The sequence below is a fragment of the Carassius gibelio genome, chromosome B16, assembly GCF_023724105.1.
Source record: "Carassius gibelio isolate Cgi1373 ecotype wild population from Czech Republic chromosome B16, carGib1.2-hapl.c, whole genome shotgun sequence".
In the NCBI taxonomy this organism is placed as follows: domain Eukaryota; kingdom Metazoa; phylum Chordata; class Actinopteri; order Cypriniformes; family Cyprinidae; genus Carassius; species Carassius gibelio.
The window spans coordinates 10491461-10518558 of NC_068411.1; the positions used below are offsets into that span (position 1 = coordinate 10491461).

The 27098-nt window shown below is 38.4% G+C and overlaps 1 protein-coding gene across 1 annotated transcript; it reads left to right on the forward strand.

The window, feature by feature from the left end:
- Positions 1-434: 434 nt before the first annotated feature.
- cobl (cordon-bleu WH2 repeat protein) lies at positions 435-25507 on the forward strand (the record flags this gene model as incomplete). Its single annotated transcript, XM_052579474.1, is given in 7 exon segments — positions 435-1005; positions 14601-14874; positions 19723-19841; positions 20749-22493; positions 22590-22709; positions 23359-23625; positions 23898-25507. Coding segments are annotated over 7 exon segments (3180 nt in total), but the record flags the coding sequence as incomplete, so codon positions are not given.
- Positions 25508-27098: the final 1591 nt, after the last annotated feature.

Below are 27098 nucleotides of genomic sequence, written 5' to 3' on the forward strand. Positions count from 1 at the left end.
TTGTCTGAGTGAGCAATAGTAATTAAAGGGGGCCGAAACTTTAAGATTGATCAATTACAACCATTTCAAGTGCAAAACATGCTTTTTTGGGGGCCTTAAATATTTTGCATCTGAAAGAGAAAATCCTAAAAAATGCATATTCAATACGATCTGGCGCAAAAATAAATCTGTCAATGCCTTTTCAGTGATAATTCCTCACAGTGTGTCCTTAGTAATTCCTGACAGTAAATTTTTTAACACCGAAAGAGGGTTTGTGCTGGTGCAACTTGTTCGTAAATTTGGCCCAATTTACTCAAATAAGCAATGCTCTTGCAATCATACACATCCCAATAATCACATACCAGTAAAAAAACACTGCATAGAAACACCCCTGAATCACCTAGAAAATCCTAAATGTTCAAACATTTAAATTTGTCCTCTGTCTTCCTCTATAGATAAGCCTCAGCTCTCCATCCTCGCACAACCATCTTAAGAAGCGGAAGGCTCCAGCACCTCCACCAACACCGTTGCCTGAACCAGTTATTTCCACTCCTGTGCCTACTGCATCTGTGCGGGCCACATGTGTCCCGGTGCCAGTTGAAAGGACCCTGCTGCCAGCTCCCAGAGCCTCAACTCCAGCCGATGATTCTGATTTGAGCCATAGTATTGAGGATTCAGAGCCGGCCAGGTCCATCTGTAGTAGCTCCAGCAGTGATGTAGCTGCGGGATCAAGCAGCAGTAGTCTAGCTGAAGAATCTGTAACACATCAGGTTCATGTGATAGCTGCATACACCACATATACACCAGAACCTGAAACAGTTCCTGAACCTAAGCCTGGACCTGAACCTGAACCTCAACTTAAACCTGAACCTAAACCTGAAGACAAGGAAGAAGCAGCTCCTCAGACTCCAAAAGAACCTCCTCAAGAACCAGGTCCAAGTTCAGAGGATCAAATGGAAGAAGACCCAGGGCTAGAGATGGAGCTAAAAATGGAAGAGATGGAAAATAACCGTAATAGTGGAATAGGTAATGTAACCATATCTTTTTGAAGCGAAATACATTAAATAATGATAAAAACAATTTCATAAAATGCAGCACAGTAAACATAAAATAGCCACAGTATTAGCCATAATTTCAACATTGTTACAGCTATTTATATTGGCAAATCTGCTGTGCTGTGCTGGTATTCTGGCAATTTGACAGTGAGTTCCTGTTCAAAACATGACCTGTATAGGAAAAATAATGTCAAATTGGAGCCAGAAGCTGTATGTCTAAAAGCTGAGTTTTACATCAACCCACCATTTCTTTCCCTCACTCTACCTCACTAAATCAGTTTAATATTGAATCTGGAGTCAGAGAGGGCAGACAACAGGTAAACAAGACCAGTATATCAGGTTTTCATTTTCAGTTCCAAGCCAACTGTATAACGCATCACTGATTTCTAAAAGCATAAAATACCACCCCTCGGCTAAAGTGTTCTTGGTAATATACAGTGAGCAGTTTCCTGTCTACAAATAAAGTGCAAAGTATACTTTGTTTTTTGTGTGTGCTATACATTTTGGCATCAGCATACTGCGCATATACTGTATGTGGCAGCCCAAATTTTTCTAACCTTGTGTACTCAGCACACTCAGGTCACACGTGTGCATTCATATCAAGTCATTCATATCAAGTCACCTTATTTTTTATAGCAGATAATACAATGATTTTATAGTGCTTTATAGATATTAGGCTTGTTTCCATTACCCTTCAAATTGTACAAACTGAAATTGCTAATTGAAAAGATGCTTAATGGAAACATGTTGTAACGATAAAAATCTCCATATTCATCGGGAAGAAGGAGGCGGGAACCGGCGCACAATCAAAAATCACTTTAATATTCAAAAATAAACAAAACAGCGCGAAAAGGAGATGGAAGGAGGAGCAACAGGGACGAGAGAGGGGAGAGAGGAAAAAAAAAAAAAAAAAACATTCTGGTTCCCAGACGCACTGCTGCTCGGCCCTCCACCAGCTGGGTGATCTCCTCCGCGGTGCCTGGCGGTGGCACTGGACGGCCCCCGGCGGACGGCACGACACTCCTCCGCCGCCCGGTGGATGGCGACGGCTCCTCCGGTTTTGGGCAGCCGGCAGGAGTCCCCCGTTTCCTGCCCCCCCGGATTCCTTCGCGGAGGCAGCAGGCTCCGGCCCCCTGGCGAACGGCGCCGACTCCTCCGCTTCCTCACGGACGGCAGCCGACCCTCCATATCGTGGGCGGCCGGCAGCGAGCTCGCCCGTCCCCGGCAACTCGCTCCAGCCCACCGCCTCGAGCGTCCATGGTGGCACATACCTCGCCAGCTCGAGGGCACCGCGGATTCACCACAGCGGCGAGGGATCTTCAGCAGCGCGTCCCTCCTTCTCCCGGGCTTCGGCACCACTGTAACGATAAAAATCTCCATATTCATCGGGAAGAAGGAGGCGGGAACCGGCACACAATCAAAAATCACTTTAATATTCAAAAATAAACAAAACAGCGCGTTTTGTTTATAAAAAGCCAAATAAAAGCCAAAACATAAAATAATGTCCCAGGCCTGGTCCTCTCTCGTCCTTCACTATAGTCGCTCCAGTTTTATATCCTTCCATCTCCTACGTGGGACTCGATACTGGCAGTGGGGCGCAGGTGTAGCTCATCTCCAATCACTACACCTGGCCTCACTCCTCGTTCCCACGCCTCTCGGCCCCGCCCCACTCGCCACACGTGTCAATATTTTTTTTTTAAATAACAATAATTGTATATATATATTAGTATTAGTATTAGTAAATATACCCACATATCACAAAAATGTTTTTACACCCACATGAGGTGGTTTTTCAGGCGATGCGGAAATCGGAATATCTAAAGTGGCTCTCTGTGCTGCTTCTATAAAGATACAAGCACACGCCTCCTTTGAATAAATATAGCCAAAATCCATTGCCATGACTTATCGAGAGAGGCAAAAGGTTACGTTTTAGTCACATCACAATAGTCAATGGAAACGCTGTCATTTCACAATACTTTTTTATCAACATTATAAAATATTGCTTAAGTTTTGCTCAAATCTCCAATGGAAACACATCTATTTGTTTAAAGCAGCGTCACATTATTATATATAAAGGTTGTTGTTGTTTTTTCACTAATAAGGTGTTCCACAAGTTGGCAAGACTGGCTCAAGCTGTTGTGACGCTTGGACACTCTTCAAAACTTTCTCTTCTCTCTTAATCTGCCTCCACATCCTCCTCCATCAACTCTTACAGCTGATGACTTTGCAGTTTTCTTCACAAATAAGACAAGAACCATCAGTGACCAATTCTCCACACTGCAGACTGAGGATAACTTCACTGCACACTCTCTCTCCTCCTTCTCTCCACTCTCATAGATGGACGTTTCCAAACTTATCCTGTCCAATCATCCTACTACTTGTCCACTTGATCCGATCCCCACACACCTTCTTCAAGCGATCTCTTCTTCAGTCATACCTTCACTTATACTCACATTATGAACTCCTCTCTTCACTCCGGAACATTTCCCTCAGCAATTGACTCGGGTTAGCCCACTGCTTAAGGCACCATCTCTAAATCCAGTGCTTCTAGAAAACTACAGACCGGTATACCTTCTTCCATTCATTGCAAAGACACTTGAGTGAGCTGTGTTCAATCAGCTCTCTATGTTCCTTGTACAGAACACCCTCCTGGACAGCAACCAATCTGGCTTCAAAATTCAACTGAGACTGCCCTGCTCTAGGTTACTGAAGCCCTGAGACTAGCAAGAGCAGCTTAAAAATCCTCAGTTCTCATCTTACTGGACCTGTCTGCTGCTTTTGACACCGTTAATCACCAGATTCTCCTGTCCACCCTCAGAAAGATGGGCATCTCTGGAACCGCATTCCTATGGTTTAAGTCCTACCTCTCTGACAGATCCTTCAGCGTGTCTTGCTGCTGGGGTTCCTCAATGCTCAGTACTTGGACCACTTCTCTTCTCCATCTACATGATGTCATTAGGATCTGTCATTCAGAAGCATGGCTTTTCTTATCACTGCTACACTGATAACACCCAACTCTACTTCTCATTCCAACGAGATGACCCGACAGTAGCTGCTCGCATTTCAGCCTGTCTGAGTGACATTTCTAGCTGGATGAATGACCATCACCTTCAGCTCAACTTTACTAAGACAGAACTCCTGGTGGTTTCAGCTAATCCATCGTTTCATCACAACTTCTCTATACAGCTGGGTTCATCAACCATAACTCCTTCCAGGACAGCCAGAAACCTAGGAGTTGTGATGGATCATCAGTTAAGCTTCACAGACCATATTTCTACAACGACCTGGTCCTGAAGATTTGCCTTATACAACATTTAGAAGATTAGACCCTTCCTGTCAGAGCAAGCCATCCAACTTCTTGTCCAAGCTCTTGTTCTCTCTAGACTGGACTATTGTAATGCTCTCCTGGCGGGCATTCCTGCATGTACTATCAGGCCTCTGCAAATGATCCAGAATCTAGCAGCGAGGGTCGTCTTCAATGAGCCAAAAAAAGCTCACGTTACTCCTCTCCTCATCAGGTTACACTGGCTACCAGTAGCCGCTCGCATCGAATTCAAGTTACTGATGCTTGCCTACAAGACGACCACTGGCACTGGCAACTCATTAGTTCAATCTTATGTGCCCTCCAGATGTTTGCGCTCTGCAAGTGAATGTAGGATTTTATAAGAGGCAGGCCTTTATTTCTAATTCCGTCTGTTTGATAAGTAATTTTTTAAATAACCTGTTTGAAATTAAAAGCGATAGCATTCCAGTGGATAGAGATCATAAAATTAGCACAAAATCAGTTTAGAATCAAACCCTGGCTATGCGTTCTGTACTAGACTACCTGAGACTTGTCATGGCACTTGTATACTGTTGTTGTTCTCTTGTTTATCTGATTGCTTCTATTGTTCTAATTTGTAAGTCTCTTTGGATAGAAGCGTCTGCTAAATGATTAAATGTAAATGTAAATATCTCTTTGGATTTGAGACTTTAGTCTTTGCAGCTTTACAGACCTTCTTCTGCACCAAAAGATTGTAATACTCCAAAGAGAAAGGGAAATGTTAAATCCCATCACATAACCCCATTAACATTAAATAACTGTGCTTTTGGAAAAAAGATTGATCGCATACTTTGAATTGATAAAATCTACAAAATTTTTGTGTAAAAGCTAAAAGGAGAATAGAGAGGGTGTGAGACACCATTTATTGATCCCTCTGTGTTCACGGTCTCCTCGGAAGCCAGTTATGGAAATAAGATTTATCTGCACCTGTGAAAGAGACCTGGTGATGAGAAAGCTAGTATAAATATAGAACTGTTATAAGTGCAGAAGATGATAGAGGTAAAACTCTGTGATGGATCTACATCTAATACATACTGTTAGCTGAGGTCTCAGCTTTTCATAGTCCTAGGTTATCTTGTTGCATGTTTCACTGCTCATACTTTACCCATGGTTAGTAATAAAACTTGGCTGGTCAGGTTTCCTTATTTGTAATTTATTTATACAATCATAATTTGCATATTCATGAGGTTAATAACATAGATTGGACACTGTTAGCTGATGAACCGACATTAGTGAGGTTGATATATCACTTACTGAACTCTAAAAACACTGCACATGTATTACTTAAATAACATTGTTGTTTTAAGTAGTATTTATTTCCCAAACACTACTCAGTGTGTTTACATGTATTTTGAATATAAAATTTTAATTTTTGAATAAATAAATAAAATTAATTTAATTTAACAAAAATTTAGTCTGACCGAAATCATATCAGTCAATTTTAGTCATATCAGAGTGTTTTGGTGCAGTTTTGGCCTATCTTAGGTATTCTCTTTTATACAGCACTTCAGTCTTCAGAAGAGCGACAGATTTGTATTTGGATGAAAATCATGGCTTTGATAGGGCTATTTTAGTACATTGACCTTTATGCTCTTCAGTCCCTCGTGTGATAATTGATTCTTTTGTTTGGGATTATAGTCCTTGTTTGGGATCATAGTCATTCTTCTATTTAACAACACGTCCTCTCGTTGATGATGAAAGCAAGCTACAATATAAAGCAGTCACTGCCATACTTTACTGTTTGCTGTGTGGTCAGTGATCAGCTATATGTCCTCCTCTTCCTGTTTGCACATAGACTATTGCTCATTTACCATTATGCAACACAGGAGCTCAATGCTTAAGGAAACAGCATGTTTTAGTTTTTATTTTTCTTAGTAATATTTAGGGGAATTACAGGTTTGATTCTGCATAGTTTTCTGAGGAACTGCAAGAAATGTTGTTTGAATATTGTAAAAGCAGTAGTGGAAAGAGGTCCTGGTTTAATGTCTTTGTTTCCAGCCCAAAACTAACCCACAGTTTGTTTATTCATTGAAGTGTTTGGTAATTAGCCCAGTATTATAATTAGGTGGGTTAGTCAGGCGGGTGCAAAAACATTCAAACAGTTTTTCCTTGACTGGAGCTGAATGTTCTTGGACTAAAAAATTATTAGAAACAGACAAGCAACATCTAACAGAATATGAATGTGCAACTTCTAAAGAGCCACATATATAAAGATCCTTTCCTGTGACCAATCGTACTCATTGTATTATTAACATACACAGGTGTTAACCATCACTTGCTAGAAAAACCAAGAGGAAGCCCATTTTTTGAGATGTCCCAGGTGTCCTCCATCTCTTTCCCTTCTATTAAGGAGGACTCTCAAGATGCCTTATACAACTGCATACAGACCACCCCTCAGTGTAGGTCTCATAATTTCAACGTTAACTTCAAATATCTCCAAATAATCCCTGCCCCTTTATATGTGGTATTACATATTGAAGGGGTAGTTCTCCCCAAAATGAAAATTCTCTCATTTATTAATAATTCACCCTTGTGTCGTTCCAAATGCGCAAGACCCTTGTTCATCTTCAGAACACAAATAAAGATAACTGATGAATTCCGGGAGCTCTCTGACCCTCCCATAGACAGCAAGGATCCTTACACGATCAAGGCTCAGAAATGTAGCAAGGACATTGTTAAAATAATCCATGTGACATCAGTGGTTCAACCGTAATTTTATAAAGCTACGTGAATACTTTTAGTGCATGAAGAAAACAAAATTGATTCAACAATTGGTGTTATTTGGAATATCGAAGCGCTCTCAGAATTCATAAAAAATATCTTAATTAGTTTTTTAAAGATGATTGAAGGTCTTACAGGTTTGAAATGACACAAGGGTGAGTAATTAATGACAGAATTTTAATTTTGGGGTGAACTATCCCTTTAAGTTCTTTTCCTCCAGATCTGCTTCCTGAATTTAGTCCCATGCTTTTTTTCCTTTAAGCTTGGTTCCTCCTTTTCAATTTTTAAGCTTCTCAGTGTATGTTTATGGTTAAAGATATCCCTGTCCTCAGAAGTTCTCAATTATGCAAAGTCTGATCTGTGACTCATTTCCCACAAGTTCATGGTTCAAACTGTCCTCGCCATGACAAAAGACTCATTCCATATAATTTCCCATTTCCTCTGCCTCTCTTTGATTTTTGAGACTGATGTGATGGCAAAACACTTCATCCAGCTTGTGTTGTAAGAAGTCGTATAGTAAAAAGGTTGGATTCTGTTTAGATACAAATTAGTCATCCACTGGATAGGTTTGCCATGTTTTTACAAATATTTGTCGTAATTAAATCATTTGGTATGCTTTTCTGCTGAGTTCTACTGACACACTTGTGGCTATCTATCTATCTATCTATCTATCTATCTATCTATCTATCTATCTATCTATCTATCTATCTGTTGATCTATCTATCTTTCTCCCACTCTCTCTCTCTCTCTCTCTGTCTGTGGCTTTCTGTCTAGCATTTATTATATCCCTTTTGACAAAACTGGCAAATCTGACATGTGGCTATACCATAGCATGTAATAAAAAATCATATTAGGCCTACATATTATTGTGTAGCCATTTGCTTTGTATTTTAAATAATATGCTTAGCATATCATATAGTGTAAACATGAAATACAATGCATTAACACATTCTAGAAATGTTTTAATATAAAATAGTGCTGATATTCTCCTGAATTTAATGGAAAAAATTGTGTGGCAGCTCATGTAAATGTGTTTTTTGTATTCAATGTTGACTAAAACCTGTTGTGTATGTGTAGCATTCCTTTAGCCAAGAACACACTCCAGCTAAAAAAAATTGTCATTTCTACGGGATCCCATTTAGACAGGTCATTTTCAGGAGTGACAACCAAATTCAAATGAAATCTGCATTATGTGCACAGACTTGATCTGAACTACTGGCTTTTAGTTAATATCAGTGATATCTCTGCTCTTTTGTAAAAAAAAAAAAAAAATAAGTACTTGATAGCAAAATGAAAAGAGTAATATACTTTAAAAGAAGTGCAAAATCTGTATAATGTTTTTAGAGACTTTACTGCATGTTATTTGTAATTAAATTAAATTAAATTGTAATATAGTTTACATTAGCATTAAATACAGTTAGCTGAACATTAGAGTGCTTTTTGTCCCACTTGAGTAGGTTTTAAGTACATCTTTATATGTAATTCATAATTACTTCTATTGTTTTTGAAATATGGGCAGAAGTTTATTGCTAAATATACCATATATCAAGCATATATCGTACTAAGACACATCCATTTCTATACGTTTTCTATTGAAATTTGTATGAATTGTGTTGAAAAGTTGTAATTTAGTCAATTTAATGTATTAAATAAATACATTACTTTTCAATCTAATACTGAATTAACACACTAGTTAAAATTTACATCAAGTACTTTGCATGTGCTTTAGTATGTTAGAACACAACACAAGATTATAAAACATCGGTTAAACGTACATTAAAGTAAAACTTGTAATTGGCATTATAACAAAGCACACTTTTTAAAGTGCTGGGTCTGTTGCCGTGGTTTAGTAGTAATAGTCAGACAATAATTTCTCACTAAATAAATTCATGTTGGCATCCATGTTTCTGTTTTATAGCAAGTTCAAAATGATGTGGTTAGGTTACTACTTTTCCAGTCATTGCCATTTTTGGAGTAACTCAGAATGATAATTTAGCTGATTCACTCCTACAAATAAATGTGGTTGTCACTCCTAAACCATACTTATCCAGGGTGTGATTTGCTTGGGGGGTGGGGGGGATTTCCCCCTTTCTGGTCAATGTATCTCTGCCTCTGCTTAATTATTTTTATCCCCCCCTCAAAGTGATCAGTGCTACTACACTAGTGGCGAGACAGATCACAAAACTTATCACAGATCCGTGGTTTGATTAAAGTCAATTTTATTTTAAAATGCGCTACTTGGCTGCCTCTGGATATAGCTGCGGTGCAGCCTCTCTGTATTCACCACTCTGCAGACTTGCTCAATGTCTGATTGGTTACACCTCACGGGTAATAGCCTATCAACACTTACGAGACGGATGAAGCTGGTCCACTGGGCAGTGAAGTTGCCAACTTGGTGACTTTGTCGCTAGATTTAATGACTTTTTTCTTCTGCTGTGTTCAGTTAGCACAGAGATGGGCAGCACTTTGAGTAAAAAAAAAAAAAAAAGATATTCTGTTGCTTCTACAAGCAAGTATAGCCAACATCAGTCACAGCACAACCACTGACTTGATCGTATGTTTATTTGAATTCATTAGACAATGTCGTGAATAGGATTTTAGTGCAGATTAATGTTTGAGAGCTGGTTATGTAGTCTTAATGGACCGCGTTTCAGTCAGTATAATATTCATTCCATTGTCTGACAACAGAAACATTAAAATATAATAATAAAAACAGTTTTATTGAGAATTTGGCTGAATTAAAATGCAGTATGTGAGCATAGGGAGGCAATACAATACAACGTACTTACGTCATAAATATGCTAATTAGCGCATCATCTAGCGACATTTAGCGACTTTTCAGGTGGGGTTTAGCTACTTTCCACTGAAAGAAGTTGGCAACACTGCAGTGGAGCTTTGTGTCGAAACCATGGTCGAAACAAAGGAAGGCAGCATATTCAGCATATTACTGAAGCGGGAATAAACATCACAATCTGATTATCTGTTTCTATGATGACAAGCAGAGTTAGTGCCCCAGTCACACCACTGAGAATGGCTGAAGTTACACATACGGTGTTTCACTCAATTGAGGCTAAAGCAAAGGTTTTTTGATTACTCACTCACTCTTGAGCGTCTGCGGCGACTGTACTAATCTATGAGTGTAAGGTTTTTTTTTTTTTGTATATGTGTTTATATATGGAAGTGGATTGTGCACACATTTGAGGTTTGACAATTATCATTTTATAAAAGTAATACACCTCCCATGGCTAAATGTTACACTGGTTTTAAAACAATTACACACTAAATATTGCATCATAATCAAGCAATATTTGCTTTTCCCTCTCTCTTTTTCCTCTGCAGTCTATTGCTGTGCACCTGTCTCCCTGCGCTCTGGACGCCGGTGAAATGATGTCCATCCTTTCTCCACCTTTTCCTCCTTTTATTCACCTTCCTCTTCCTCTGATGGGTTTCTATTCACTTGCTTCTGTCTTCCACACTGTTCTCATTGCTTCCCCTATTCTTAGTTTCCTAAAGCTTGAAGCAAGTAATTTCTATGTAAATATACACCATATTCTATTGCATTTGATTAGCTTGAGAAGTCAGATGAAGGAACGGAATCGTACAGCATGGTCAGAGTTACGTAGGCATCAGTCCTGGGGCGCTGCTCTTTATTTACATTTGTTTAACTGATGTTCAGAAATGGTTTGAGGGATATTAAGCATGTGATGTACTGTTCACAAGTCAATGACAGTTTCCAAACCTCGTGCTCACAGGTTTTGTTTTAGGCTGTTGCATGCTGGTTTCTCCAGAAGATAAAAGTATGTGCTGTTTTGTTTAAGACATTACATATATCACCATGTTGATAATTGCATTCATAGGTAGGAAAACCACAGATTTATGAAGGGAAACAAGAACACAATCAAGAAAGAATGTCTTTGTTTACACTCAGCTTTTAATTTGCATGAATGGATTGCTAAATGATGTTTTAATTAATGTTTTTTTTTTTTTTTTTTTTTTGGAGAGCAAGCTATAACTTTGTTATTCGATTGTGTGCATTTAAAGATTGTTTTTAAGGGTCTGTGTGACTTATTAAATTATTTTGATTTTGATTTTGACTGTATACTTACAGTAGAGGTTGTTATCCCATTTCAGAAAGGATTATTTAGGAGGTATATAGCATTATAGACATACTGGTTGATGAAATTGCACTCTTTTTGTGCTATGCAAAAGTCTTATGCCACTAGTACTTTCAACAACAACAACAAAAAAATTTTTTTAAGTCAGTTATTTCTATGTTTTGCTGTAGTGTCAGAAGGAAATATCAGTTTACATATCCAAACATTATTTCTGCCATTAAATTTAATAATCCAGTGAGATTTTTGTTTGCACAAGGAGTTTGACGGCAGCCAGTGCTCCACACAGAGATCTGATCTGATCATCATCCAATCTGTCTGGAAGAAAATGAAGAAACAGAACAAACTGAGACAGTGTCTCAATCCAGAAAAACTGTGGCAATGTCTCCAAAACGCTTCAAGAAACACGCTACCGCACAAGCTACAATACTGTGCAAAATTTTAGGCACTTGTGTAAAAATGCTGTAAAGTGAGGATGCCGTCAAAAATAATGCCATAAATAGATTTTATTAATTAACTTCTATTAACTTAACTAAATTAAATCAACATTTGGTGTGACCACACTATGTTTAAAAAAGCTTTTGGTAGCTTTGCAGGTAGGTTTCTTGAAGTTCCGTGCTCAAACAATACATGCGTACCGTGCCCGAGCGTAACTGACCCGCACTCTTCCCCACCTCTTCCAACCGAGCCAGGGACAGCTAAATGAACCGTGGCATGGAGCGATCACACTAGTCAAACGAACCAGGCTTTGGGGGGGTCAGACGCGCTCAGGCATGGTTAAGATTGCCTAGTGTGATACAACCTTATTCCGCACACATGAGTCTCTGCTCGCCCAATCCTGCACTCCCCCATCAAGTGTTGTCACGCACTGAACTTTGCTGCATAGCGTCCCGTGATGGTGCAGGTCTTTACTCGGAAGGTGCCTGTTATACTGTTGTGATCGAGGTTCTGGACTCTGAGCACAACTGTTTTTTCGATGACAAATTATAAAATATTTTCTATAAAAACGTTAATGCCCTGGCAGTGGTAAATAGCTTTGGTTTTATATTTAGTTTGATTAAATTAATGTTAAAAGTTGAGAATTAAAATAAATATTTTAACTTTTACTATGTAAAAAGAATACTGCTGTAATAAGGCACCTTATTTGTTTAACGTTTTTGCAAACCAAATGTTGTTACACTGTTGTTCATTTAGCAGTACTTTTTAAATGAAAAAAGTGCACAATACAATACTTTTGAATTCAATATTTAATTTTGTGCATAACAGTATATAGAATATAATCCCTTGGCTCAAGAATTAATATTCTTCAACCAAGTTGGTTCATTGGTATCATATGTATTAATGAATCACTGCTTATTGGCCAATCAAAAAAAGTTGAACTCAATGCTCAATCTGAATATTTTATATTATTTTTTTTTTATTTTTTTTACAGTGTGGACAGTGCCAGTCCACACTGCTTGACATTACATAACTACAGTTTATAATAAGCCACTACTTGCCACTATGTGCTATTAATTTCTTAGGAATTTTTAATAAAGTGCTACTTATGGCTCCTGTTGCAAGAATTAATCCAATGACAGATTGTGCTGGAAATAGACCAAAGATTGAGTTCAGAGGAACACTACTATTGTGAAATGATTTGTCACCTGGGAAGATCTACTTGTGAGGTTTGCCACAAAGTAAGGTGGTTTATTTCCTTTTGCATGTTGGTCTGTTGATGAGGTCTTTGCATGGGTGTGTATGTAATCAAGATGTCAACATTATCAGAATAAGTTGTGTGGCTCTGATTTCAGGAACATGTCTAATTTTTAGATGTGACACTGTTTACTCATGACCCAAATGCCATGTGCCAATAATCGATAGTAAGTGTGTGCATGCATGCACATAAACTCTCTCTGTGGTTGTAGCTGGCATATGCATGAGCTCTGCTGGGAAAGGGTTGGGAAACAGCTTGTGAGTCACAATGAATCCAGGAACAGGCCTCTCGTCAACTTAACTACCAAACCTGAACACACACATTCACTGACAACACACCCAGAGTTCATCCCGAGTTTCCTCAAGTAAATCCTCCTTCATCGCTTCTGTCTGATTTGAATAACCTGAAAAAGCAAGTTGCATTTATTGTAATAGCAGATGATTATGTGAGAGATGTTAGGGTTAAGAGAATGAGTGAGAAAGTCATGATGGAATACCAGAAAAAGAGAGCAGTTTGAAGAATAGGCACAAGCAGTTTCACAAGAAAAAAAGTGAGATATGTTTGGCTTTAATTCATGACCTTGATTCCATATGATGTTATTACAAAAAAAAATAAAAAATACAGATCAGATTTGTTAAGGCCTAAAAAGAACAGATCGTTTTTGGCTTTGTGTTTGTCTTAAAAAAAAAAAAAAAAAAAATTGGTGCTTAGTGATTCTAAACCATTTCCCCCTAGATTGTAGGGCCTTTCACACCACATTAGTTCCAGAACTAAATTTACAGTCCTTAAGTACTAGTACGATTTTGCGTGAAATAATTATCAGTACCATTTAAAGGGTTGGATTCACACCGACCTTGTGTACTGTGGTGCGAAAATGCCAAAAAGTGGGTATTTCCACAATTAGTTCTGGTACTATGAAAAGGTTCCCGCGGTGCTAAAGGCCCTTTGAGATCTTTCAAGGACTTTTTTTTTTTTTATTCTCCCTGGGCTCTTAAGTGAGGTTTTTAAGAGTTATTTGCAATCATTTCTTAAAACCATAGCATACTGTGCAACATCAGCTGTGTTTTTTCTTAGGCTATAGGAAACAAATTGTTGCCATTACTTGGGTCCCAATTGTCCCATTGAAAGCTTGTAGGAGCATTTAATTGGCTGAGTTTGCCTTGTAACGAGAAATCTTTCACAATCCTTAAAATCTATTTCTGGGGTCCATAACCATAGGTTTTTTTTCTTTCTTTCTTTCTTTTCTTTTCTTTTTATAAGTAACAAATCAAATGGTGGACTGGAGCATGATTGCAGTCATTTTGATAATCAATAGTGATAGATTATTCTAATCTATTGTGTGTGTCTGCAGATTTGTCATCTTTTTCCTTTTATCCTTTTCTTCCCACATGCTTGCTTTAACAGTGTGCATACAGGCACATATTGCACTAATTCTGTTATGTTGGTTCTGGTGAATTGATGAAGCATGTTATGTAATTGACCCAATCTAAAATGCTGACCCATTATTGAGGGTTATTAAAATCTGGCTATGGATGGCCACTACCCTGCAGAGTTTAACTCAAACCATGATCAAACTCACCAGCCTTTAAATTTCTAGTATCTCTGAATTGATTAGCTTGCTTAATTCTGCAGGGAAAAGCCCCTCAAGTACTATATTTTTTATTTAATATGCATTTTATGGCATTAATAACATTGACATTTATCCTTATTTTCAGCCTGGCTGCATTCAGCACATGATTCTGTGTCAGAGAAGATGGCAGAACAGGAAGTTGAAACAGCATCTGTCGCCAGCAATGAGAGTTTTGCAGACCAGGGCTACGCAGCATCAGAGGGCATGGCTGAGGAGTCCGTCCCAGTCTCTCCCTCCAAAAAGATGCAATCTGTGTCACCCATGTCTTTAAACAGTAGCTCAGCTCTGCCTGGTAACCAGTCCAAAGACTCATCCAGTGACAGTGATGAGGGTTGTGCAACCTGGGGCTCCAGACAAAGGTATGCAAATGTACACATGTTTACTCTAACTATAAAGCACCATAACAAACAAAAGTCTCTGGATAGGCCTGGTCCCACTAACATGAAAGTTCAACACAAACATTTGGTCTGATTTTGAATTTTCACTCATTAGATTGCACTTTGGCCACTTTAGTATACCAAGTATACCACAAATTTGTGTATCTGATCTCCCTCTGTCAGGGTGCGCTGAAACACTTGATGACCCCACCCACAGGTGGTAGAGTCCATATGGCAGCGGTCATGAAATGAAGAATGAGGAGGCATTGGATGTGAATTTACTTGCCTCTGAGAAGTAAGCCAACTGTCCCTTCTGGCTCCATTGGAGCTGGACACCATGGTACAGACATGGCAGAGGCTCAATCTGTATGTCTTTATTCAGATAGCTAAGCTCCCGAGAATCCTAGCGAGGATTTGCCAAGACTGAGCCTACCTATTATTAGTGGCTCCATTCTAGCCAGCCTGAGTCTGTTTCTCAGATCTAGTGACTCTCCTGGACAGCACTTTTTGGGAGATTGTGGTCCAGAGAGACTTTTCAGTCACAAGTGCTGGGGTCAGTCTGGAAGCCTGCCAGAGATCTGGAAGCATCAAGTCTGGTCCCTGAGGAGAACCAGCTTATAGATTCCAGTCCCTCAACTGAGGTTGTTGAGATAGTTCTGAGTTCCAGAACTCCGTCCCCAAGGAAAATTTATGCGCTAAAATGGAAGATCTTCGTGTCATGGTGTGAACAGTACAGTACATTACTGTTCCTCCAGGAGTCTCTCTCAGCAGGGTTATCCATGCTATATTCAAAGTACATGTGGCTGCTATTTCTGCTAACCACTAATCTATTGACAGAGATGCTCTGGGTATTTACTACTTGGAAGATGCCAAACGGCTGAGGGCTATCTTACACCTATTCATGGTGTGAACAGTACAGTATGCATTAAGTTCATGTGGCCGATATTTCTGCTAACCATGTATGGAGCTTCTGAAGGGAGGCACTCCTTCCAAGGTGCCAAATGGCTGAGGGCTATCTTCTTAAGACCTTTCTGTGGTCCTGGAAGGTTTATCAGGCTTCACCAGGTTTATCTCCACTTGAGCCATTAGAGTCAGCAGAAGTTACTGGCTATTGAAGTAGCCCTTTTAATAGCCTTGAATTATCTTAAAGGAAAACGCCACCGTTTTTCCATATTCCACTATGTTCTTCCCTCAACTTAGACGAGTTGATGCGTACCTCTCCCGCCTCAGTGCATGCACTCAATCGCTGTAGCGCATGGCGCCACTATGCTAGCATTTAGCTTAGCACCATTAATTCCTTAGGATCCAAACAGGAATTAATTTAGAAGCTACCAAACACTTCCATGTTTTCCCTATTTAAAGACGGTTACATAAGTAGTTACACAAGTAAGTATGGTGACACAAAATAAACAGTGGCAATTTCCTAAGTGGATAGAAATGATAACTATAACTACTCCTGAAAACTCCCTGTCCCCCTCTCCCTCTAACTTTCATCAATACAACCAACGTGAGGAGTTTTCAGGATTGATGATATTACTGTGCCGAGGTCGAAGTGCTGTGAAGTGCTCTTCCACCATACATTATAGTATATTATCAATTTTTATCAGCTTAGAAAATCGCCACCATGGCGTTCCCTGTTTGGATCCTAAGAAATGAATGGTGCTAAGCTAGTGGTGCTGTGCTCTACAGCGATTAAGTGCATGCACTGAGACGGGAGAGGTATGTATCAACTCATCTAAGTTGAGGGAAGAACCTAGTGCAGTCTGGAAAAACAGTGGTATTTTCCTTTAAAAGAGTAGGAGATCTGCAGACGCTGTCAGAAGCCTTCTCTTGTGTAGTCTTTGCTCCTGTAATGGACAAACTTATTTTGCACCCCAGACTGAACCACATTGCTTGGGTATCTTTAGAGACATACCAGCTGCTCATCCTGCAGTCATTCTTCCTTTCGCCTCATGAATCTCCAGAGCAAGAAATGCTCCACATTTTATGCCCAGTCCCTGCCCTTTATGATCTTTATGTCCACTACTGAACTAGATGTTACTATAACATCAATGTCATGACAAAGCATTGAACTCAGTTAGAAAGAAAATATGCAACATGGCCTCTCCTCAGTTGTTGCATGTTCACAGGGGGAGGGTTTATGTAAATTTTAGTTTTTTTTAAGTCACAAAATTGTTTGTGAAAATGTTACTATTTCAGATATTTTACATTTAAACAACATCAGTCGTTTAATATTTACTACATTAAGTAAATACTACTCTGATCTACCCCACATTGTTTGAACTCAGTAAGATCAATATGTTTATTAGACTTTTATTAGTCCACTGGACATGAATCAAAAACACTTCCAGGCAGAGTGGAGACAGAGCTGAGGATTAATATCTCTCATTCTCTCCGTTTACCAGCATCAATTTATTCCCACAGTTCAGCCAGTGTCACATTCATCCATTTCCAGCCAGGGCCAGGGCTGACTGAGGAGTCTGGCTTTTTAAAACTTTACTTTATGGGGCTGAAAGTGCTGACTGCTATCCAGATGTATGTGTGCCAAATCTCTGGCAAAGCCTAAAGCCTAACCTCCAGCTCCTCACTCTGGCTCTGTCTCCACTACAGGAATCTATACTGTCTTTTCATGCTTTTCCCTTTTTCGAGGAAGGGCAATTCGTTTTTTTCACTTTTAAAAGCATCCTTTTCCAAAGTTTTTAAAATATAAATTTTTAAAGCTTGTGTTCTCATAACATCAACCAATCATTTTGTAGTGCCTGGTGCATGTATTTAAAGTATTGAATTAATGGGAGGGTTTTTGCCTTATGCAAAGAGCGTTCAGAGGGCCAGTCCAGAAAAAAAAGTAAAATTTTCAGCATTTGAATTTCCAGCGTCTACACGAAAACCTGTCAATCAAGTGACAGGGGTGGGGCCAATTTATTGGGCATGTTTGGATTGGGAAGTGACGTTACTCACAGTCAACGGTAATAAATAATTATTAATTAATTAGTGTGGATTTTTGTCACCTAAATACTTAATAACCAATAAGGTTAAGGATGTGTCTTACAAATTACTATATTTTCTATCCTGTGAAGCTTTACTTAAAAAAGATGTTTCCTGATATTGACATTTTATGTTCTTTTTGTGGTGCTGAACACGAATCCATTTCTCATCTCTTCTGGGAATGCACATATACAAGTCTGTTCTTGTAGAATTTTTGTATCTTTGATCATACTAAAATGTACCATGTTTTTACTATGGTAAATAGTTAATGATAGTGTTTATAATTAAACCACAGTAGCCACAAATTTACAGTTGTCTGAGATGTTATAAAATGTTATTTAACATCATGAACCATAAAATGTAGTCAGTGTTCTGCTATGGTTTAATTCATAATAGGTAAACACAGATCAAAAATTAACACCGTCACATTTCCTTGATTCAGCAACTGCACGATGTGAAGCCAAGAGTCCTGTCTTGAATCTAGAGATCTGGAGTTGATTCGGTGTAGTTCGGTGGTTTGTGACTGTCGTCTCGCAGCGTGCCGTCTTTTAGCGCGTGTTCGAAACCTGCACCAACACAGAAGTACTTCATTTTAATTTTTTTCTTTATCCTACTTCTACTTCAGCCGCGAAACGGCCGATCATACTAATAACCTTTAACGCGTCAGTTTGTGCATTCGACTCGGGAGTGTGATGTCTGCGAGGATGCAGGTCCGGTAGTTCTGCAAACAAATTTTTTTTGTATATTTACAATAAAACTAAAAAGTATATGAAATACTACTGCCTCCTTTCATTTTTCATTTAAACATAATAATAACAGCAGAAATGTACTTAGTTCAGGGAAATGTGTGTATATATACAATCATTACCGTCGACTGTGAGTGACGTCACTTCCCAATGCAAACACGCCCAATAAAATGGCCCCACCCCTGTGACTTGATAGACAGGTTTCCATGTAGACGTTGGAAATTCAAATGCAAAAGGAATTGAATTGATTCCATTTGAGTTTTGGCAGTTTACATGCACAGTGCAGAGAGAGTGAAAAGGCAAATGTGGTAATTAATATTGCTATTTAAATATGACAGGCTCATAGCTTGTAAGATATGGGAAACGCATTTGCAAACAGACTTTTGCATTTACATTTTAAATTTGGCAGACATTAATGCGCGATTTGCATTTAAAGTGAAGTGAAGCGAAGTGACATTCAGCCAAGTATGGTGACCCATACTCAGAATTTGTGCTCTGCATTTAACCCATCCGAAATGCACACACACAGAGCAGTGAACACACACACACACACACACACACTGTGAGCACACACCCGGAGCAGTGGGCAGCCATTTATGCTGCGGCGCCCAGGGAGCAGTTGGGGGTTCGATGCCTTGCTCAAGGGCACCTAAGTCGTGTTATTGAAGGTGGAGAGAGAACTGTTCATGCACTACCCCCACCCACAATTCCGTCCGGCCCGAGACTAGAACTCACAACCCTTCGATTGGGAGTCCAACCCTCTAACCATTAGGCCACGACTTGCGATTCCTTTTGAATAATGTCCAGAATATCATTCCATAGTAATGTCATGCAAACAAAAAATTTGTATTTGTTATTTTTCTCAATTTGATATTTGACCCTGACTTTCATCTTGAATGTGAGACTGTATTTCTACACTGATGGCACCGAAAATTATAGTATAATAATTAGACAACAATACTATTTATGTTATTCTGATGTTGTAGTTTTACTGTGAGAATATTTATATACTAGGGACAGCTTTACTAAAGTTGGTCACTTTCTTTTACTTGCTTGTTACAAATACACAACCAACTGTGATGATTTATTGATTTCTCAGTAGCGGAAATATTCAGCGAGGACATCAGTCAATCAAGAGACAAAATGGATATGAAGAAGATCCAGAGATTGCTGCTCAGATTCAGCTTACCCTAGCTGATCTAGATGCAAATCTGGCAGGTAAATTACTCTTAGATTAAGTTATTGATGAAGTTTAAACTAAGTTCACTTAGCTATGCTTTCTCATGAATACTTTAAATGGTCATGATAACTTTAGTTCTCTCGACAGTTAAAGTTTTTTTTAGTAAAGTGGTTAAGGTAAACTGTGGAGTGGAGATAGACAAGTGGAGACTGACAAAACAATAGCATCTTCTGATTTGGACCATTCTATTTCACTCTCATTGAGTAAAAAGCATCGAAGGTTCCCATAAATGTATGTTATAATTCAGCAATACATGCAAGAAAATTATTATTATTTTTATTTGTATTTTTTTTAATGGATTTGTTAGCTCATTGTACATTACGCATAGACACGCCCTGTGATGTATAAGTCACGTGTCCTGTTATTTATATAACCAGTTTGATAGGTTTGATCAAGTCTAAAGACCAGTTACACTTACAGTATGGATGAATTACTTTTGTGTCAGACTGCATGTGAAAGAGAGTTTATGAATGCAGAGACTTACAAATCAAAAACAAACTCTTTCGATCCATAACACATCTCTCAATTACTGTGATTTTACAATTTAAAGTGTCCGTTGTAGGAAATCAACATGTGCTGTAGTGAATAATTATTACACAGATGAGGTGTAAGATAACATCACATCCTGTGAACATTTCAAATGAACAGGTGCTAACATTGTGTTATATTATCAAAACATAACTGTTCTAATTAATTTTTGTGTTTCATGACCCTTTAAAAATCTTCTACCAGTTATTCAACTTTTGTAAAATTAAATAAACATGTTTCCTGGCAACTTAAGTATCATACCATGAACAACTTTTGAAGCCCTCTGACTAATTTACTCCATAATTGTGTTTTTTCTTTCTTTCTTTCTTTCTTTCTTTCTTTATTTCTGCATATTAGAAATTAATCACTCAGAAGTAACAACTGTGTTTGTGGATGATGAAATACCTGTGTCCATTGTTGACATGGACATTCCAGTGACAACAATTGATGAAGTTCTTGATGATGACCGGTGCTGCTCGAGTGAATGCAATGCAGCAATGTTACACAGCTCTCAAGACATCACCAGCAAGTTGTGTGCACCAAGTGAAGCTATCGAAAACAAAAACAATAATGACTGCGGGACAGAGCAGAAACAGTCTGTCCCCGAAAGAAGTCCACCTCCAGACATAAAGAACCAGTCACAAGAGACTACACTCACAGTTATTGAGAAAACCATGAAGCCATCTCCAACCAATGAGAAGCCATCACAAGATACTAAGCTTGTGGAACAGAAGCGAGACACTATGGAACAGAAAGCTGTCTTTAACGCTGAGACTAAGAGTAAAGCTGTAACTGAAGAATTAAAGAGTCAGAAAGACAAAGTATCACAGAAGTCCCAAAATGTTGTGCGTCCTGCTGTTCAAAGCATTCAAAAGCTTCCTGACGAGAGGCTGGCTACAGCACCTATGGTTCGGAGGTTAAGTACAGACACTGCTTATGAGGAAAGGACACCTATTACCAGAGTCCCAACAACTCAGGGTAAGATCACCCAGAGTTCCTTCTCTCGCTTTGGAATGAAAACCTTCACTGTCATCCCTCCCAAACCAACTGTGTCTCAGACCAAGCCTACAGGTTCTCTAGTCATAGGTGCCATTAAGATAGATGAACAGGGGAACATGGTTACTCAGAAACAAATTTCCACTGGCCCAAAGAAAAATGGTAATCCCACTGTTGAAGGTAGTACAGAAACATCCCCTCTGGACAAAGCCAAAGCATTCTGGAGCACTGCAGAGAAGCAAGACCAATCAACTACAATCAACCAGGCACCCATATCAAACAATAGAGATACTGATGTGTTCAAACCCTTGATTGTGTCTGAAGTCTCTAAACTTTCAGTGGAAACACCTCCTGAAGAAACACACAAAGAGGTAATTATATTGGAAAGGAAGCCCATATCTGTAGTGGCAAGTAGGCCTTCAAACCCAGAGCCTGCGGAAAATCCTTCTATATCAGCTGAAAGGCGAGATTTCTCTTTTCTTATACCCTCCAGAAGAACCTCCAGCCAATACGTAGCTTCTGCCATTGCTAAAAACAATAGCATTATCAACACAAAAGCAGATGTCAAGCAGGCGCCATCGGAGTCGATTGTTGGTGTTCAAAAACCTGCTACTGCTTTCAAACCCCTCGAAAATTCAGTTCCTTCTTTTGGACACCCTAAACACCTGCATAGTTACCTCAGTCATGTTGCAGAAAAGCCACCAAGTTCTGAGAGTATAAGCAGTGTTGAAAAAGGCACTCTGCGTGGGGAAGACAGAACCAAAGCTCTGGACTCACATCCCCTAAATATCAAAATCCAGCCGTCTACACATATGTCTGCTCACATTAAACCCATGGAATCTTTCTCTGAAGAAGCCACATCAGTCAGTAAACTCCCAGACACCTCTGCCAGACAGACGCCAACAGACACCACACATCCAGCACTTACAAAGATGCCAGAGTTACACAAATCTGAGATTCCATCTGAACCAAACCAGGGTAAATTTTTTGGACCAGTTAAGAAGTTCAAGCCTGTTATTTTTAAGCCTGTACAGAAGGAAACTTCTATCCATGGCTCGCTAATGGAGGCCATACAGTCTGGAGAGGGCATTGAACGGCTCAGAAAGGTAAACTGTGACTCAGCATGAAAATAAATGCATCAGCTTTTTGGTACATCTTAATGTATTAAGTCTGTCTAATACCTTGATTTCCACATTGTTCAGGTGCCTGACTTGTCTACGAAGAACACAGTTAGAAAGCTGTCTAAAAATGATGCAGACAATGAGCATTCAGCGCTTCTTTCTGCATTAAGAGCTCCAAGCAACTCTGCGAGATTAAAGAAGGTAAGCTAAATATTATGACACACAAAGGTGTGGTAGGGTTTAAAAGGGGAGGAAATTTCCGGAAGCTTTCCAGAAGTTTCAGAAGACTGCTGAACATTTTTTTTTAAATCCTGGAAAGTTTTCTAAAATTCTGCAAAGTTTACAAAAATGTATCTGATATTTTCTGCCCCTTTTGCAACCCTAAGGTGTGGTCACATTAGTGAAATTTTGTGGGCAAAAAAGGTCCATTGTCAGTAGTGAACCTGATTCTTATTGAAATTATTGCGTTTTCAGTTTCACTAACTATGTGACACTCGCTTTTACACTAAGAGTTACAGTTACCTTTGTACTGTGAGATTCTGCAGGCAAAAAAAAAAAGGATAGGCTGGATGTTAAGTGCAAGCAGGTCTTTTTTATGTAGCCCTCTATATTCTTGAACAGTGCCATTATAAAGACGTGGTTGAGTAGTACTAGTCACTGCTTGAATGCCCCATTCATGTCAAGTAAATGGTCACACAAATGTCACTGGCTTCTATTTCTTCTATTGGTCAGTGTTGCAAATTCACATCATAGTGCATCAAACTTTAAAAATACAAATAAAAAACCATTCACATGCAGCCTGGTTGTGATTAAGTTAACTATGAATGCCACATCATTGTTGTGTTTCTAGACCAAATCAGGAGCAGCTAAGGAGTTGGAGCAGCTCAGAAAGCTTGAGGAAGAAAGAAATGTCCAGAGAGATGATATCTCACCTCATTCCACTTCTTCTCCTGCTTTTGTGCCACCCCCACCTCCAGCCTTTGGTCCTCCCCCACCTCCACCTCCAGCTCCAGTCAAGCCCCCTCTAGTGCTGCCTGCTGGAAGAAACCCTGAGGTGGCCCGAGAGGCTCTTCTGGAGGCCATCCGCTCAGGATCTGGGGCTCAACGACTGAGGAAGGTAAGAGGCTCATAAAAGCTGTAACTTGTGTCAAAGAATCCTTATGGGGGAAAAATTTATTTTAGATAAATTTAATACTACTACTACTATAAAAAAACAAAAACAAATGCAGCTTATTTTTATTAATATTTTTTGTACTGTTTTCTGTCACAGTTGGTCATTCCAAAGACAGTAATGCCAAATACCATCATACAGATTAAATTGCATTTTAAATATTTATTTCTTGAATAAAAAAAGAAATAAAAAAAACATTACAACTTTTAATTACACAGGTCCCTGTCACACAGACAAGACGGCAAGTGAATGGAAGACTTGGAACCATCCAGGCAACATCACCGCTTTCTTATGGACACTAGAACCCTTCACTGGATCACCGTTTGGGTTTACCCATCGCCAAATCTGGTGTTTAAGCATTTGTGCTAATGCTGTTGCAGATAATGCTAACACAATATTCACATCCTTCTTCATAGTTATATGCTGCTTCACATCAGTGCCAATACTAATTTGCCTAGATTCAGGCAGTTTGTGTCCTACTGACTGACATTCTAATGATGAGATTGAAGTTTTTTTTGTAAATGCTGCTTTGAGGTGTTTTTTTTTTTTTTTTTTTTCATATGGCTGCCTGACTTCTATATCTCTATCAGTATTATACCTGAATATATTATGCAGGTATTTGCTGTTGCATCACAGTATAGGTGGTGGGATGCAATTAAATCCACCTGCCAATCACAGCAGTCTGTCCTTTTTTTTTTCTTTTTTTTTTTTTTCTGTTTTTAAAGGAACACTAAGTGGTGGAAAACACAGAGATTTTTATTTAATTGTTATTATAAAGGTGTTTCTCTTAATGTTTTGTTATTTTCCAAATATATACATATTGATAATTAGATCAGAAACCATTTTCATTAGAAAAGTGGACTAGAAAATTATTTATCGACAATGAATCCTTCTTGACACTCTTTGAAGCATTGTGCAGAAGATACAGATGCTGTATATTTGACCAACACTAATGCACTTTCTCAAAGACTTAATTATTTTGAAAGCCTTATAGATACTGTATGATTGGACATAATGTAATCAATTCCTTTTTATCAGTCTGCTGAACTGTGATCTAGAGCTTTCATGGTAATTCAGCTTTAATTTATTTAATTGGGAAAATCACACACTACTATAATTAGAATAATTTGATTTATATATTTACACGAGTTGAAAATGTATTTATGTCGTAGCAATTTAGCACTATAGTCTGTATGACTGTTTGCCTGTACAGTGGTAATCTTATTGAATAAATGACTTGGATATCAGTCAACAGATGGATATTTTGTAAAAAAGAAATATATATATATATATATATATATATATATATATATATATATATATATATATATATATATATATATATTTACACTAATAAATTACACTAATATAGCTAAATCTGACACTAAACCATTAGTGTAAGGGAAAGATTTTTAAATAATGCTTTTGTAATTTTTTTTTTTTTTTTTTTTTTGCAACACAAACTGAATCAAACGTGTAAATCAATCAATAAAAATGTTTTAGAGTCTCTCCGTTTACATCGCTTGCAGTTATTTTGAAAAATAGCTAATTGTATGCATACACTCTAAAAGAAATGGCTGCAGGACTTTTTACAATTTTATAAACAGATTAATAATGTTGTCTCCAAACTGTGCACTTCATGTTATTGTTTTAGTCTGGATGCCATTAGCATTGCTTGTCATAGTGTTGTCTAGCTTAGTAAAATAAAACTTGAGCACCAAGCTGCAGACATACAGTACATTCAGAGATTTCACAATAACACAAATGTGTTAAACTAATTGTAAAAAATTCTTAAAAATGACAAAAATAAATGTATATTTGTATCTTGTTTTACATGTTAAACAGTGGTACCCAATCCCAATGTTTTACAATGTTATGTTAGGTTTACATTTTAAAACAGCTTGCCAGCATACAGGACACCATTTTAAGGCACTAATCCATGATTCTGAAGGTTCTTCTCCTGACAGGAAAAACTGGCTTGTCAACATAACTTGTTCATCTTGTTCTCCAGCTGTCTCTGACAACGGTTCAGGCATATGTTTGGACAATTGCCATGATACCGTTGGATTCTCCATATGATGAACAAAAAGGCTTTCCAAGGCAGCCCTTACTGGCTTGGTAGCTTAAGATTGATTATACAGCCGATAATGGTGAGCAACTTTCCCTTGAGACTGATTGAAATAAGATACAAAAATGGTTAGATGGGGATTGAAATCACAGTGTTTTTTTATATTGTTTTGTGCAATCCACAGACATCACACGCCAAAAGATGTGGGAACTTACAGTTACAGTATGTCTTCCTGTTATTATTAGTATTATTGGTTCTCTTCTTGCTAGAAAGGTGATCACTTCATCTAAAATCAAACAAGTTTATGTCAGTCCAGATAGCCAGATATTTAACAGAAAGTTTAAAGGATTAGGTCTACCTGACTTGAGGCTGAGGGAACCCAAAACTGTCAGGTTTGGTTCAGTCTCTCATCCTCTTGTTAGGTCTTCAACTTAATACCCACACAGACCTCTATCAAAAGCCATATATAAACTAATAGTTATGAGGATACTGTATACCAAAGGTACAGACTTCTTTACTGGCAATGATGGATGACATCATGAACTCTCTCAAGATTTACAAAAACATCCTAGTAAGTCTGTTTCTTGTAACTGGAATTAATTATGGTTTGTAAAATCCAGCAAGCTTTTAATAGACCTTTAATTACAGTCAACCCATGACAGACAGGTTCTCCAGTGTTATCATTTGCAGTTTCTCTTAACCTGCATCATAAAAAGTGTTATCCAAGTATTTCTTTTACTTGTATGCCTGACAAACAGCAATTTAGAACCACTAATTTGTTAGTTCTAAGTGCATATTTAATAGTCTATTTATTTTGGGTGAATGCAAAAGTCCCCTTTCAAAAATATTCCTTGTATCCAAGAGAGGCCTGTTGATATGCACTACCATGCCTCATTCAGCATCATAAACCATCCTCTCTTTGCTATATTAATGTGTTATTACATATTTTGGCAGCACCCATGTGCTCTGAGGGTTGTGGGCTGGAGGTTAGAGGCAGGCTCCTCCTCACCCTGATGGGGTAATCCCCTCTATGGCGGATGGCAGTAAATTCTTCCCCTCCCACAATCCCTCTGTTGGTCAGAATTCCGGCTCGTTTGTGGCTAATCTGATATGTGTTACGAAACTGCAAAATGACTGTTTGCTTCCAAACCGGGGAAGCCGTTACTATAGGAAAACAAACTCTGGAGAAATTAGATCAAAGGTCACAGTGATATATTGTATATATGAAAGCTGCATCAATCCTATAGAATTGTATCTGGTGAATAAGCAGGTTTTTGAATCTGGCCTTCTCATGTACTGTACATGTATAGAGTATATTTTGACATTTCAGACACTGAAATGTTTGAAAGTA